At 41.8% G+C, this 15,724-nt stretch overlaps 1 protein-coding gene across 1 annotated transcript in view; it reads right to left on the minus strand.

The window, feature by feature from the left end:
* The window catches only part of nwk (FCH and double SH3 domains nervous wreck), a 137,345-nt gene that overhangs the window by 59,704 nt on the left and 61,917 nt on the right, over positions 1-15,724 (minus strand). Inside the window, exons 12-16 of the mRNA XM_080269954.1 lie at positions 11,938-12,041; positions 10,567-10,693; positions 9,398-9,534; positions 9,024-9,128; positions 8,141-8,341 (exon numbers count right to left, since the gene is read on the minus strand). Of these exons, the coding sequence (XP_080126080.1) occupies positions 8,141-8,341; positions 9,024-9,128; positions 9,398-9,534; positions 10,567-10,693; positions 11,938-12,041 (674 nt within the window). The remainder of the gene's footprint in view (positions 1-8,140; positions 8,342-9,023; positions 9,129-9,397; positions 9,535-10,566; positions 10,694-11,937; positions 12,042-15,724) is intronic.

Below are 15,724 nucleotides of genomic sequence, written 5' to 3' on the forward strand. Positions count from 1 at the left end.
ATATTGAAAAATTACAGAAAAACCAAAAACACAAAAGTCTACCTCATGTCCATGCTGAAAAAAAGAAAATAAATTAACCACTACAGTACCTCAAAAAACAGATAACAATTAATTTATATTCTACTTTCTATAAATACTAAAAAAATAAAAAAAATATATAAACTAGGCAGTGGGCTGAATAAACCAATTTGGGGGTCCTGGGTGAGAGATGCATTGTGGGTAAAGATGGATATTTTGGAGGGAATTTCAAATCGATTTTTTTCGCCAATATTTTTCTCTCTCTGAATATCACACCAATACGTTATCCTAATTTTCACACAATTTTTCCTTGGCTTAGCATAAATTTCCTGCAATTAATTTAGATACAAAGCCAAATAGAGCAAAGCAAAATTATGTGGCCAAAGAAACACGATGAACCTAAAGGCTAAGAAAATCAAAACTGCAATTTTTTAGATGCCACGTACTAAAACTGTAATCAAACTTTGCATTACAAAAATAGTAATAATAATAATAATAATAATAATAATAATAATGATGATGATAATAATAATAATGCATTGAAATCATACACTAAAACAAAATCAATCTAACAGCTTACTGTGAAAAAGTATAATCCATTTTCCCTACATAATGAGATCAATACAACTGTGGGAAATGCTGCCAACATGAGTGCGGCTACAAAGCATGTGATCTGTGCACATAGGATTATATGCTCATGGGGTTAGCGGCCTCCCTAGCACTTCCTTCTCATACATTTTTTTATCCATTTCATACACCTTAATAGTCTGTTGTAATTCATGGAGGAGGGAGTGAGTTGCAGGGAGGGCAGTCAAATGGTGGGTGACAGAGCGACTTGGAGGGATTTTGTCTGCAGCCATCCTTCCATCCTTTGTGGGGTTAGGGCGTCGGGCTACAGATAGATAGACAGAATTCATGGAGAGACAGACTGACAAATGAGGAAGTGAAGGAGCACTGTAGCATGGATGTGGATGTGATAGAAAGTGTTAGGAGAAATACACTGAAATGGTTTGGCCATGTGGGGAGGATGGAGAGTGAGAGACTAAAGAGGAAAGTGTACGCAAGTGAGGTGGAAGGGGGGAGAGGGAGGGGGAGGCTGGGGATGAGATGGAGGGATGGAGTGGAAAGGTATATGAGAGAGAGGGGTGTGAGTGGGAGCGGGGCAATGAAATGGTGGGGGACAGGGTGACATGAAGGTGATTTGTTTGTGGCCACCCCTTGCAGGATTAAGGCATCTGCCAATAGACAGATAGATAGAATGTTAATTGTGCAAGTTTTTAAATCTGAACTGGAGAGGTATAAGAGAGAGAGGGGTGTGTGAGCTGGGGGAAGGACAGCAAAATCGCAGGGAACAGGGTGACATGGAGGCGACTTGTTTGTGGTCACCCCTTATGGGATTAAGGCGTTTGGTTGTAGATAGATTCCAAATGTCTGATACCTATAAAAAAAAATACAACAGAATATCTAGGTATGAAATGGAAAATAAATGACACAGGGAGGGGTGCTGGGGAGTCTGTTCTGGCCATGAGCATATAATTAATACTACTGTGAGTGAACACCTAACACACTCACTACTGCAGCTACCATAACACATACTGACATCAACAGGACATCACGGCACATTTACAACCTACATTACACAGCTGAAAAGTGACCTGGACAAACGAAAAAGAAAAAATAATTCGCAAGTGACAAAAATAAGTCAAGAAATGTAATTAATATCCTAAAAAAAAAGAAATTTAAACTAAGTACATACAACCACAGAAAGTACTTGACAAAGAAAGGGTAAATTAAACACCAGATCAGACCAAAAGGACTCAGAGAACACTGCAACACTGAGCCACAACTCTGACCTTCACCTGTGGCCTTGACCTTTGATCTACAGCAAAATCCAATCACTTCTTGCCATGCCTACAGGTGAGGTATGTGCCAAGATTAATGCAAATCAGGACACAATATGACACAACAAAGTCCACAGAATTTTTACTTTTACCCACAACCTCAACCTCAAAAAGACCTGAAAACCCCAACACAATATATGCAACAACCTTGGTCCAAAATTGATCTTGCCTTCCAGCGATATTTTGTTAACACGTACCCTAAACAGATACAAAGATATACCGCGCAGAGAAACTGGCCTCATCACAACAGCAACATTCTGTGTCTCTATGGAATATCAAAACTATGTAAGAAATGAATGAATATATATTTTTCATTCATTCATTCATCAGCCATCATCTAATCCTGTGTTGCCCCATGAGGAGCATACAAACAAAGGAGCGTCAAAAATGTAAATACAGTACAATTAACTTCAGCAAGACATGTGAGCAGAAGCAGGAAAACAAACTGTACCCCTGAAGAGGCCGACCAGACCCAAACTGGATCATTTGCCAGATTTTTCTTCCCATTCTCTACACCTCCTTGCCCCAGTGATGCCAGAATCTGTACTGTCATGGAGGAAGTCTTGCCAGGGTACAAGCACCATACCCTTCCATGTGTGTCTGGGTGGGACTGAACCCAGGTAAGAGGAACTGGACAATGCATAAGCTACCCACCTGACTGCCAATATAAGGGATGATAAGTCAATATTCAAAAACCACACAGTCCAATATTAACCCAGAAGAGCCACAGCGGGTCTGAGGATAAGCTTGTTGTTGTTGTTGTAGTAGTAGTAGTAGTAGCAGCAGTAGTAGTAGTAGAAGTACCAGTAGAATTAGCAGTAGCAGTAGTAGTAGTAGTAGCAGTAGTAGTAGTAGTAGTAGCAGTAGTAGTAGTAGTAGCAGTCGTAGTAGTAGTAGCAGTAGAAGGAGGAGAAGTAGTAGTAGTAGTAGCAGCAGAAGTAGTAGTAGTAGCAGTAGAAGGAGAAGTAGTAGTAGTAGTAGTAGTAACAGAAGTAGCAGCAGTACATGTGGATCAGGGCTCAACCAAAAGTAAACCCAGTGGACTGCAGGGTTAAGTTATCCTCCTGCCACAGTCTGCTTTGGGAGGTAGGAAGGGAGATGAGGGTTATTTATAACCAGGCAGCAGAGTAACCCCGTCCTATCAGTGCCACCACATGAAGGCATCCCTCTCCAGTACCATGCCAGCCAAATTATGGGAAACTGAACTACACCCCCAGAAGCATGGTTCACAAAAGAAAATATATCCTTAGTCACCTTTTTTCTTCAAACCACCGCATATAAATCACAACCACATGTCAATCACCACTGCGTATAAATCACAACCACATAAATCACCACTGCATATAAATCACCACCAGACTGTAGCACCAGTCGAGCAGGGCAGTACTCCCGAGGTGGATGGAAAGCTGATGACAGGGAGTGCTGGAGCTCCCGTTTCATCAGCCCACAGGACTAGTTCCTGACCATCCCTCTTTGCTGAACTTTTTCAGTGTCTCAGTTACACAGAGAGTAGGCCAGCATGCTCTCCAGTACAAATTTCTCTAACTATCATCACCAAACTACATGCACAGTACACACTACACTTCCTATTCAAAAAGCAACAAAAATGGCGTCTATTAATCAAGCCTCGGAGTCCCCAGGGGGGGGGACCATAAATGCCCCCACCATCTGCTCCTCTCCCGGTGACATCTCGAGGTGCCTGGAACCACTGTCTGACTCTCTTCTTCTTCATTTCTGCAACATTCGCGGCCTTTCATCTAACTTTCGCTCTGTTGAGCACCACCTCTCCTCCTCTAAACCTCACCTTCTTTTTCTAACGGAGACTCAGCTGTCTGAGGCAACTGACAGCAAACCCTTTTCTGTATCCTCCTACTTTCTCTATACTCATTTCAAAGCCAAAGGTGGCTGTTGTGTATACATACGCAACGACTTATCTTGCTCTCGTGTTCCTGAACTTGATTCTTCTGAATTCTCCACACTCTGGCTTCGGCTTTCCTGTCATTCTCTGACTAAATATATCTGTGCTGTTTACTTATCCCCTAATTCTACTGACTATCAAAAATTCTTCGACTATCTTACTTCTACGATGGAACACATTCTGTCCATTTCTCCTTTCTCTGAAATCTCCATTCTTGGAGATTTCAATGTTCACCACCACCTTTGGCACTCCTCTCCTTTCACGGATCCACCTGGTGAACAAGCCTTCATCTTTTCTATCCTTAATGACCTAGAGCAGCTTGTACAACACCCTACCCATATCCCTGACTGCCTTGGAGAGAGCTCCAACACGCTTGACCTCTTCCTCACAACTAATCCTTCTGCTTACTCTGTTAATCTTTTCTCTCCGTTGGGCTCCTCCGATCACAACCTTATTACCTTAACCTGTCCTATCACTCCGGTACGGCCTGTGGACCCTCCAGGGAAACGTCGTCTGTGGCATTTTGGAGCCGCGAACTGGGAGGCCCTCAGGCAGTACTTCTTTGATTTTCCCTGGAATGATTATTGCTTCCATGGCCGGGAGCCATCTGAGTGTGCCTTGCGCATTACGGAGGTTATTCTCTCGGGCATGGAAGCATACATTCCTTTCTCATATCCTTTGACTAATGCAAGAAAGCCTTGGTTTAATCACGCTTGTTCTAATGCTGTCCGCAACAAGGAGAAGGCCTACAAAAGGTACCGGAGCCAACCCACCCCTGAATCACATCATCTTTACGTTTCTGCCCGGAATCGTGCTAAGTCTGTTCTTCGCTCTACTAAAAATAATTTCATCCGTACTAAATGCTCTCAACTCTCCAACTCGAATTCTTCCCGCTCCTTCTGGCACCTTGCCAAAAATCTTTCTAACAACTTTACCTCATCATCCTTCCCTCCTCTTTTCTACTCTGATGGTTCTGTAGCTATTTCTTCTACTGATAAAGCAGATCTCTTCGCACAGACTTTCTCCTCCAATTCCACCTTAGACGATTCCAGTGCTGTTCCTCCATCACTTCTCTCCTCTGACTTCCTCATGGCTGACATTAAAATTTCTTCAGTTGATGTATTTTCTGCCATCACTGGCCTCAGTACTAACAAGGCATATGGGCCTGATGGGGTCCCTCCTGTTGTTCTCAAGAACTGTGCTTCTGTGCTTACACCCTGCCTAGGCAAACTCTTTCGCCTTTGTCTGTCAACTTGTACCTTTCCTTCTTGCTGGAAGTTTGCTCTCATTCAGCCAGTCCCAAAGAAGGGTGACCACTCCCAACCCTCCAACTATCGTCCAATTGCTTTAACGTCCTGTATTTCAAAAGTTTTCGAGTCAATTCTTAATAGAAAAATTTTAAGGCATCTTTCCTATCACAACCTTCTTTCCGATCGTCAGTATGGGTTCCGTCAGGGACGCTCCACTGGCGATCTTCTCACCTACCTTTCAGACTCCTGGTCATCCTCCTTTCGGGACTTTGGCGAAAGCTTTGCCATTGCACTTGACATCTCAAAGGCTTTCGATCGAGTCTGGCATAAATCTTTAATTTCCAAACTGCCCTCCTACGGTTTCTATCCTTCTATCTGTGCCTTCATCGCTAGCTTCCTTTCTGGTCGTTCTATAGCCGCTGTTGTAGATGGCCATCGTTCTTCTCCTAGATCTATCAACAGTGGTGTTCCTCAGGGCTCTGTCCTATCACCAACTCTCTTCCTTTTATTCATCAATGATCTTCTAAGCTGTACATCTAACCCTATCCACTCATACACTGATGACTCCACCCTTCACCTTTCCATTCGGTTCCCGCAACGCCCATCTCAACAGTTACTTCAAGAAACAAGGGATGAGGCTATGGCACACCTAATGTCTGACTTGGCTCATATCTCTGACTGGGGTAAAAATAATATGGTTGTCTTTAATGCATCTAAGACTCAGTTCTTACACCTATCAACCCGACAAAATCTTCCACAGGTATACCCATTAATGTTTAATAATATTCAGCTTAATCCTGCATCATCCTTGAACATGCTTGGGGTTTCATTTACTCGGGACTTATCTTGGAAAGATCATATTACATCTCTTGTAAAATCTGCTTCCAAGAGATTGGGTGTGCTAAGCCGACTCCGCTCTTTCTTTACCCCTGCACAATTGTTGACTCTATACAGAGGTTTTATCCGCCCCTGTGTGGAGTACAACTCTCATGTGTGGGGGGTCCCCTCTCATACAGCTCTTCTCAATAGGGTGGAGTCAAAGGCTTTTCGTCTCATTAACTCTCCTCCTCTTACTGACTCCCTTCAACCTCTGTCTCTTCGCCGCACTGTTGCATCTTTATCTATTTTCTATCGCTACTTTAATGGTCACTGCTCCTCTGAACTGTCTGCTTGCATTCCTCCACCTCTACGACGGACGCGTAGCACCCGTCTGGCAGCAAACTCTCATCCCTTTTCTGTCCAACTCTCTAATGCAAGAGTTAACCGTTACTCCCAGTCTTTCATTTATGCAACAGGTCAGCTCTGGAACTGTCTCCCTCTGTCTGTATTTCCTGCTGCCTATGATCTCCAGTCTTTCAAACGCAGTGTGTCCAGGCATCTCAAAATGATCGGATCTTGAATTTGGCTCTCTATTGTATTTTGTTTTTCTCTTGGAGGGAACTGTTACTGCGGGCTCATGGCCTTTGGTTCCTTCTTCCTCGCATAAAAAAAAATATATATATAAAATCACCACTGCATATAAATCACCACAGCATATAAATCAGAACCACATTTTAATCACCACCATCTTTGACACTCTTCTGCACCACTAGATCACCAGGCATCAAACCCTGACATTTTTTGTAATATCCTTATGATTCCCTTTTTTCAAATATTTCACCATCCCATAAAACTCACCACTCAATAATGCCCAGTTCTATTACCAATCTGATTACTGGCTGTCAAACTGTACAACAACAAAAATAAATAAAACAATAAAAAGACAGTAGTAATAAAAATAAAACAAGACTGATAAAAATAATACAGTAATGGTAATAAATAAACACTCACACCAGTAAATGAATCAAAATAAAACCAAATTAACAGCACAGAAATTACTCAACACCACGATGCAGCACTGAGGGACCCTAACACAGAACACCAACCACCTAGCTTGCCCTGACCAAGCCTAACACAACAACAACTTAACAAAGCAACTCAACCCTACACATTTACAACACAGGAACTAACAAACACATCAACAACCCAGCCTAACCAACAAACTAACACAATACAATAACAACCTTACAATGCAACTCTACCCTACACAAACTATCACAACACAGGAACTAACAACACATCAACAACCCAGCCTAACCAACAAATTAACATAGCACAGGAGCTAACAACACATCAACAACCCAGCCTAACCAACAAACTAACACAACACAGGAACTAACAACACAACAGCCTAACAAAGCAACTCAACCCTACACAATCACAGCACAGGAATTAACAACACATCAACAACCCAGCCTAACCAACAAACTAACACAACACACTAACCAACGATACAACCTCGCCTAACCACAGTACAGTTACTAACAATACACAACAATAACTTCCTTAAAAAAAAAAAAAAAAAAACAGTAACAGGCCAACAAAGCACCACAGTCCTAACCTAATCTAACAAAGCCACACCTAACCTTGAATACAACACACAGTAACTACCCAACAACACACATTAACCATCTAACCTAGCTAACTTAACCTAGCACACTTTACACAACCATCTCATCTAACCTAACAACACATTAGCTAAAACATCATTACCACAATATCTAAGCTAACCACTCAGTCTAGCCTAACTTCACCTAACACAGTCCCAACCTAGCAATTCATCCTCCATCTAACCATCCAACAATATTTAACCTAACCACTCATTTACCTAACCTAACAACTTATCAATAATTTAATGACCCAATTAACCCTCAAACTACTACAATATATCAACCTAACAACTCATTCATCACCTAACTACCCAATTAACCCTCAAACCACCACATTAAATCATCCAAACAACTCATCAAACACCAATCCACCCAGTTAATCCCCCAAACATTTTACCTAACCACTCATCTGCCTAACCTAACAACTCATTTATCATCTAACTACCCAATTAACCCCCCAAACGACCTAACCACTACTTGCCTATCACAATATCACCCTAACAACGCAGTAATCATCTAACCACCCAATTAACCCCCCAGCGACCCACTAAACCCCTTGCTCACCTGCACACTATACTGCATGGAGGAGAAAGACTGTGACGGTGGTGCCATCCCATTGCTGGCGTCCACCGTGGGGTAGGCGGAGGGCTCGGCATCCCCGCCCACCACCATCCCGCCCGTCTCATCAACTGCGGGGGCTGCTGGGGCTGGCACCTGACCTGAACCTTCCTCTATCTCTATGTAGTTGTGTGGGATGTAGCCGACCTGGAAAGTGGTGATGATGATGTTGATGATGATGATGATGATGATGATGATGATGATGATGATGATGATGATGATGACGATGACAATGACAATGATGACAATGATGAAATTATATTGTGTCTACTGTAACCTATCCAACCTGAAGAGATGAAGTGATGATAATGAGGATGATGCTACAGTCTGTCCATTTCATCCTGACACTAACCCTCCTCAGTCTCTGTGTAATTATGTGGGATACAATAAACCTGGGGAGGTGAAGTTACAATGCAATTTTACCCATCAACTCACCTCCTGCTGGGCTACAGGATTTTCTCAGCTTCAGTATTCCCCTTATCTTGGACTTACATTGAGGTGTGAAGTACGTACTAGTGTTTGATGAGATCCAGCACACATGATCACCAACTTCAGTCTAAAGATTATGTCAGGTAAAATTACATTAAAAAACTCCTTTAAATACCAAGAGGGATAACATCTGATAAAATTACAATAAAAACTCCCTTAAATACCATGCTCATATATGGATCTATAATATTGAACTTGAAAAAATGTTTCTTTCTATTATATCACATGGAAACTACTCCCACCACTTTCCAGAGGCTCAAAAGGACTAAAAATATACTCAATACATGAAAAGATGGATGTATTAATGGATGACGGGCAGACTAAACTGTAAATAACTAACCTCTCCCTTGTAGTTCCTTGCCTGCACCCATCCATCACCATCACCCTCACCCAACACCTCTAGCTCCTCGTTCTCCACTATTGTCAGCTCGTCAGGGTTCTGGGCCTGTAGGAGAAAAGGTTACAATGATTTTAATTATCTTACATATGGCTGGGTTAGGCTAAATTTATCTTAGGTCATGTTAACTTGGATTAACTTAGATTACAGTATTATGTTAGGTTAGGTTACAATAGACTGTGGAGTGCATTATGTTAGGTGGGATGAAACTAGTTACCACTGAGCCTCCAACAACAATTCTCTATCCAGTAAACCACTGTCAGCTAGACTACCAGCATCTTCCATATTATCATTCCATATCCACTGTGCCCACCCACCGTATAGTTGTATAGGACGGAGCATCGTGGGTATATCTGTGTGTCATCCTGTGGGCCATTGGTGACGGGTGGTAGCGGGGAGACTGGAGCATCACCCCAGTCTACGCTCATGGGGTCCCAGCCCGCATCAAGCCGACCTGATGCACGATGATAAAAAGAGAAATCAGTGTCTTTATCATCACTGGCATTTTACACAAAGTTCACCTTAATATAACTCGCTGTCAACCTCATCAGTAGTATGATCATCATCATTACTTCGAGATGGGCAAAGTAGTACATATAAATCAGGGAAAGAGGAAATAAAAATGTAGAACTATCAACAGCATGCCCAGTGAAACAACACCTCATTCAAACCCCTGGAATCCTGGCTCCATCACCTCACTCCTAATCATCTGCACATACACAACCAACTCACTGACAGTTAAGACCTCTTTAGTATGACTGCCTTCATAGCACCAGCCACCTTCCTTCCTTCCCTGTGTCACTCCACTTTTTCTTTCCTTAACACATTTACCTGAGTCATCTATTTCTGCACCAACATACAACTGAATATTACCATGCCAAATGCTGACATAAATAACAGAGAAAATTATGCCAATGAGGTGGAGTCAGGATTCTGTAAGTACAAATGGCGAGTGAGTGAGTGTGTGGCTTTTTTCACTGAGCATGTTACTGATTATTTCTCCAACTGTAATTTTTTTTTCCTTTCCTTTGCTTTCTGAATGGTACCTCATATCACCAGTGAGCAGGGAAAAAGAAAAAAAAAAAAAGAAAGAAAAAAGCAGCAAGATGAATGAAGAAACTACGCCAGAAAACCTCCTCAATTAACAAGAACACAACATGGTCTGGATTCTTGTAAGCTAAAGTTCTCTTGCACTTCCTGTTTACCAGTATATTTTGGCATTTACCATATCAGTAGCATCTGTATTATATATTTAAGATATGTTCAAGGCACATGAGGAATATTACACGAAAGCAGCCAAGCTACAATATTAAGGAAGAGGTGCTACACAGTGTATTAGTATTTAGGCCCACTTCACCTACATACCATCCTCTTAACTCTTTAGTGTCCCCATACTGGCTGTCATCCTCAACTATAGCTATTCAGTCCTCTCTCTCTCTCTCAACTACTATACAATCTGCTCTACCACCCCAGTCCCTCCACGTACCGTCCTCGTGACTCTGTAAGGTGTCTTCGCGTTGGTACTCTGCCGGCGCTGGTGACTCTTGTGATGTGGTGGTGGTTGGGGCGGCTCCTTCCTCACTCTCTTCAGCCTCGGCCACAACTCCCTCACCCTGAAAGAGTAAGGGAAAGAGGGAGGTTGGTGCTCCTTCCTCACTCACCCTTATCACTCTCTGCAACCCCCTAACCCTCATCACTCTGCAACTCCCACACCCTCATCACTCTCTGCAACTCCCTCACCCTGCATGAGTATGGGAAGAGGGGCTTAGTTTTTCATTATAGTCATAGTAGTTACAACCTCAGGCTCATCTGAACATGACTCCTGTGAACTGCTAGCCAAAGCTGTCCTTTTTCCACAGTCCACCATCCTCCTTTTGGGGGGTAGGGATGGGACTGAGGGACATTTGTACAGCCTGGCACACCACCACACAGCCATATCAGTGCCACCACACACAGGCATCCCTCTCATCACCACACAGCCATATCAGTGCCACCACACACAGGCATCCCTCTCATCACCACACAGCCATATCAGTGCCACCACACACAGGCATCCCTCTCATCACCACACAGCCATATCAGTGCCACCACACACAGGCATCCCTCTCATCACCACACAGCCATATCAGTGCCACCACACACAGGCATCCCTCTCATCACCACACAGCCATATCAGTGCCACCACACACAGGCATCCCTCTCAGGCACTGGAATATTGAAGATTATTTCATGTAGATAAACTGCACAAAAAGGACAATTCTATGGCTGTACATCATTTCCAAAGCACTTTCTAGAGACTTGCACCATACAGTAGTGTTAATCTACTGCTACAACTCAGCATTCAAGAGGAAGAGGTGGCAATTTTAAGTCAGAGTAATAATGAACACGTGTCAAGTGGGGTTGGTGGAGGATTAGTGCCCCTCCCTGTAAAACAATTAACTCTAAGCCCTTGGCCACCCCGTTTGGGATACATGGCATCTGGCAATGAATGAATGATGAATAATGAACACAGTGCTGGCTGATGCAAAGACAATGCAAGTTTACCCCAAGTATCCCCCTCTGACCAAATAATCTATCTATCTCTCTATAGCCAGATGCTTTAGTCTCATAAGGGGATGGCCACAAACAAACCTCCTCCATGTTGCCCTGTCCCCTGCCATTTTGCTGCCCTCCCCCCACCAACTTACATCCCCCCTAACAACCTACTTTCATCTATTTTCACCTACACTCCCCTACCCAGATCAAAACTAACCTAACCAATTTAGTTTACTGTACATGACTTAAATCTAACCAGATCCAATCTAACCAATCTTAACCCATGCTATTCTCTTCCCTGTGACCCTTGTGCTTTACTAACCTCCTCCCTGACGGACAGCGTTGATCCAGACCGACTGAGGCTGGTCTCTGCTTCAACGCCAAGGCTGTCACTGTCCACACTCTTGCTGTAGTCCTCAACCTCCACTGGGGACACACAACACTGACTTTAGTTTTCAGTTTTCATAGCACACTCTTCTTTCATAGCTCTTATGTCTTCTCCTGTCTCATCTTTTCTCTCTCTCTCTCTCTCTCACACCTGCAGACACCCCACCACACACCCCACCTCAAACACACACACACACACACACACACACACACACACACACACACAAAGAAGTATTTCTTAGAAGTTGATTGGGAAAATGAGCTTAGAGGACAAGATTTAAATGCTGTATATAAAAAATTTTGTGAATTTTATGAAATAAGAGTCCAGAAGTACATCCCACAGCACAAAGAAGCAGATAAGAAAATACAGAAATGGTTCAATACAGAATGTAAAAAATCAAAAGAAAGAAGAGATTTGTTGTGGAATAGATACAGAAGACACAATAGTGAAAGGGCGTATAATAATTACAAACAGGCAAGAAACGACTATACAAGAATAAGGAGGGAAGCCCAAAAACAGTTTGAGGAGGATATAATAAATAAAAGTAGTGATCAACCAAAGCTGTTTTACAGCTATATCAGAAGCAAAACCAAAGTAAAAGATATAATACAATCCATCACGGACGAGGGAATCACTTATACACAAGAGAAGGATATTTGTGAAGCACTAAATAAGAATTTCCAATTAGTTTTTACAGAAGAAAAAAATTTTGAGAGGGAATATGTGGAACACGCATGTCCACACATACTACCAGATATACAAATAGCAGAAAAAGTAATACAAGAGGAGTTAAGTAGATTAGACAGAGGAAAAGCAAGTGGTCCTGATGAAATTTCATGTTGGGTGTTACGAGAATGTGGAGTGACATGGAGGGACAAGTTGATGAATGAAGAAGTGAAGGAACGTTGTGGGGTAGATGTGGATGTGGTTGAAAAGATTAGGAGAAATACACTGAGGTGGTTTGGACATGTGGAGAGGATGGAGAGTGAAAGACTGACTAAGAGGGTGTATGTGGGTGAGGTGGAGGGAGGGAGAGGGAGGGGTAGACCGAGGATGAGGTGGAGGGATGGAGTTGAGAGGTATATGAGGGAGGGGGGGGTGAGTTGGGGGGAGGGGAGTCAAATGGTGGGTGACAGAGTGACTTGGAGGTGTTTTGTCTACGGCCACCCTTTGCGGGATTAGGGCGTCAGGCTATGGATAGATAGATAGAGTTAAGTAAACCATTATTTTTAATTTTCAAGAAATCCTTGAGTCAAGGGAAACTACCTGATATTTGGAAAAAAGCAAATATAGTCCCCTTATTCAAGAAAGGAAATAGACAAAATCCTCTCAACTACCGACCAGTATCACTGACCAGTGTTGTAAGCAAGGTATTAGAAAAACTTATAAGAAAAGCTTGGGTAAATCATCTAGAAGAACACAGTATGATAACAGAAAGACAGTTTGGTTTCAGAAAAGGAAAATCATGTGTTACTAATCTGTTGAGCTAATATGACAGAGTAACAAACACAATACAGGAAAGGGAAGGATGGGTGGACAGTATCTATTTAGATTTCAAGAAAGCTTTTGACACAGTACCACACCAAAGACTTTTATGGAAGCTGTACCATCAAGGAGGAATTCGAGGCAAACTGTTTTGTTGGATGCAAGACTTTCTCATAAAATGAGAAATGAGGACAGTACTAAGAGGAAACTACTCATCATGGAAAGAAGTGACTAGTGGAGTACCACAGGGTTCGGTGCTGGCACCAATCATGTTTCTAGTGTACATAAATGATATAAACAGTAACACTGGAAATGAGAGCTATCTGAATATGTTTGCAGATGATGCAAAAATACAAAGGAGAATTACTAGCACAGACTCTTGTAAAGAGCTACAAGAAGAATTAAATAAACTTCATGAATGGAGTAGTACATGGCAAATGGAATTCAATGTGGACAAGTGTCATGTAATCAAGTTTGGTAAAAGTGGAAAAAGACCTGATTGGGATTATAAGTTAGGAAATATAACCCTACACACATCAGAAAGAGAGAAAGACCTAGGTGTGATTATCAATAACAGACTATCTCCGGCTGACCACATCAGCGAGAAGGTACGGAACATGTATACACTGCTTGCAAATATGAGAATAGCATTCACATACATAAATGAAGACATGCTACGAAGGATAATAACATCATTCATTAGACCAACCCTGGAATATGCATCAGTAGTCTGGAGTCCTCATCTCAAAAAGCATATAGACAAGATTGAAAAAGTTCAAAGGGCCGCTACAAGATGGATACCAAGCTTAAGGGACCTAAGCTACGAAGAAAGACTAAATAAACTGAATCTACCAACACTACAGGAGAGAAGCAAAAGAGGTGACATAATAATGCTATATAAGTGCATATCAGGAAAGGAGAAAATAGACATAAATGATTACTTAACATATGGAGAAGCATCAGCAAGAGGACACTGCAAAAAACTGCATAAGAAGAGAGGTGATAAAGACGTAAGGAAATTCAGTTTCCCAAACAGAGCAATTGATCAATGGAATGCACTACCGAATGAAATAGTGTATGCCAAAACAATTCACAAATTTAAGGATATGTACGATAAATATGGTCTAAGACACGGGACAATACGAGCTTGACTCATTCCTGTAAAGATACAATTAGGTAAGAACAATTAGGTAAGAACACACTGAGGGAATCATCGGAGGTAGACGTCCATCACCGGCGCTCCATACCAGACCAACACGGCCAGAGGCAATACCTAAATAAGTATCTTTGAATGAGTCAAGCTCTGTACCAGGTTAGACTAAATGACTTTTCATTATTAAAAGGAAAAGAAATAATAAGTTTAAATAAGACTGGTTCAAACAGAACAAAGAACCACGATGCGTTGAGTCAGCTGGGTTTGTTTAGACTACAGCAACACGGGGAAAGTGTACATACTCTGTAAGTACATACTCTGTTCATTTAGTATTACAAAATGGATACATACTTCAGTAAAACAAATTTGGAAAAGAAAAGGGATAAAAGTAAAAAGCAAAATGATGATTTCTACCAAGAACTGGCTGAAGTGGACACTCACAATAGACTGGTTGAACGTGTACACAAACTAGAAATGGCTTTCAAAAATGAAATTGATGAAATAAAGAAGCAAATGCACTTGCAAAAGGAAAAGATAGAAAACCTAGGAAGGGAGGCCAATAAGAAAGACACAATCATCAGTGAACTAACAGTGGAATTGAGTACACTTAGGAAGAAAGTGAGTGAAATGGCAAGTACAGTAGTCAATCACGAAAATGTTATGGAAGAGTTCAAAAATGACACAGAGACAATTAGACAAGCAAGCAGTCTTATGGACCAGAGCAGTGATATCGAGGAGAAGATAACACAGGTGAATGAAGCTGTGCAAAGCTACAAAAATGATGTGGAAACCACGTATGCCGAAATGGTGAAAGTAAAGAAAGACTTAGAAACAAGGGTGGAGGAAAAAAGCATTAAAAAGGAAGTGAAAAGAATAATCCAAAACAATCCAAAGTTAGTCAGAGATTCAGTAGAAATAAATAAATCAATAGTAATCACTGGTATAGAAGAGGAAGAAATTAAAAACAAGAATACTAGAGACAAAAAGGAGATGGCAAATGTAATGAGCTTACTGAAGGAAGTATCAGAGGAAATCTGTAGTAAAGACATAGAGGAACACAAAAGGTTAGGGAAATACGAGAAA

The sequence above is a fragment of the Coenobita brevimanus genome, chromosome 4 (assembly GCF_032717465.1).
Source record: "Coenobita brevimanus isolate Jiangsu-jjx chromosome 4, ASM3271746v2, whole genome shotgun sequence".
Classification (NCBI taxonomy): Eukaryota; Metazoa; Arthropoda; class Malacostraca; order Decapoda; family Coenobitidae; genus Coenobita; species Coenobita brevimanus.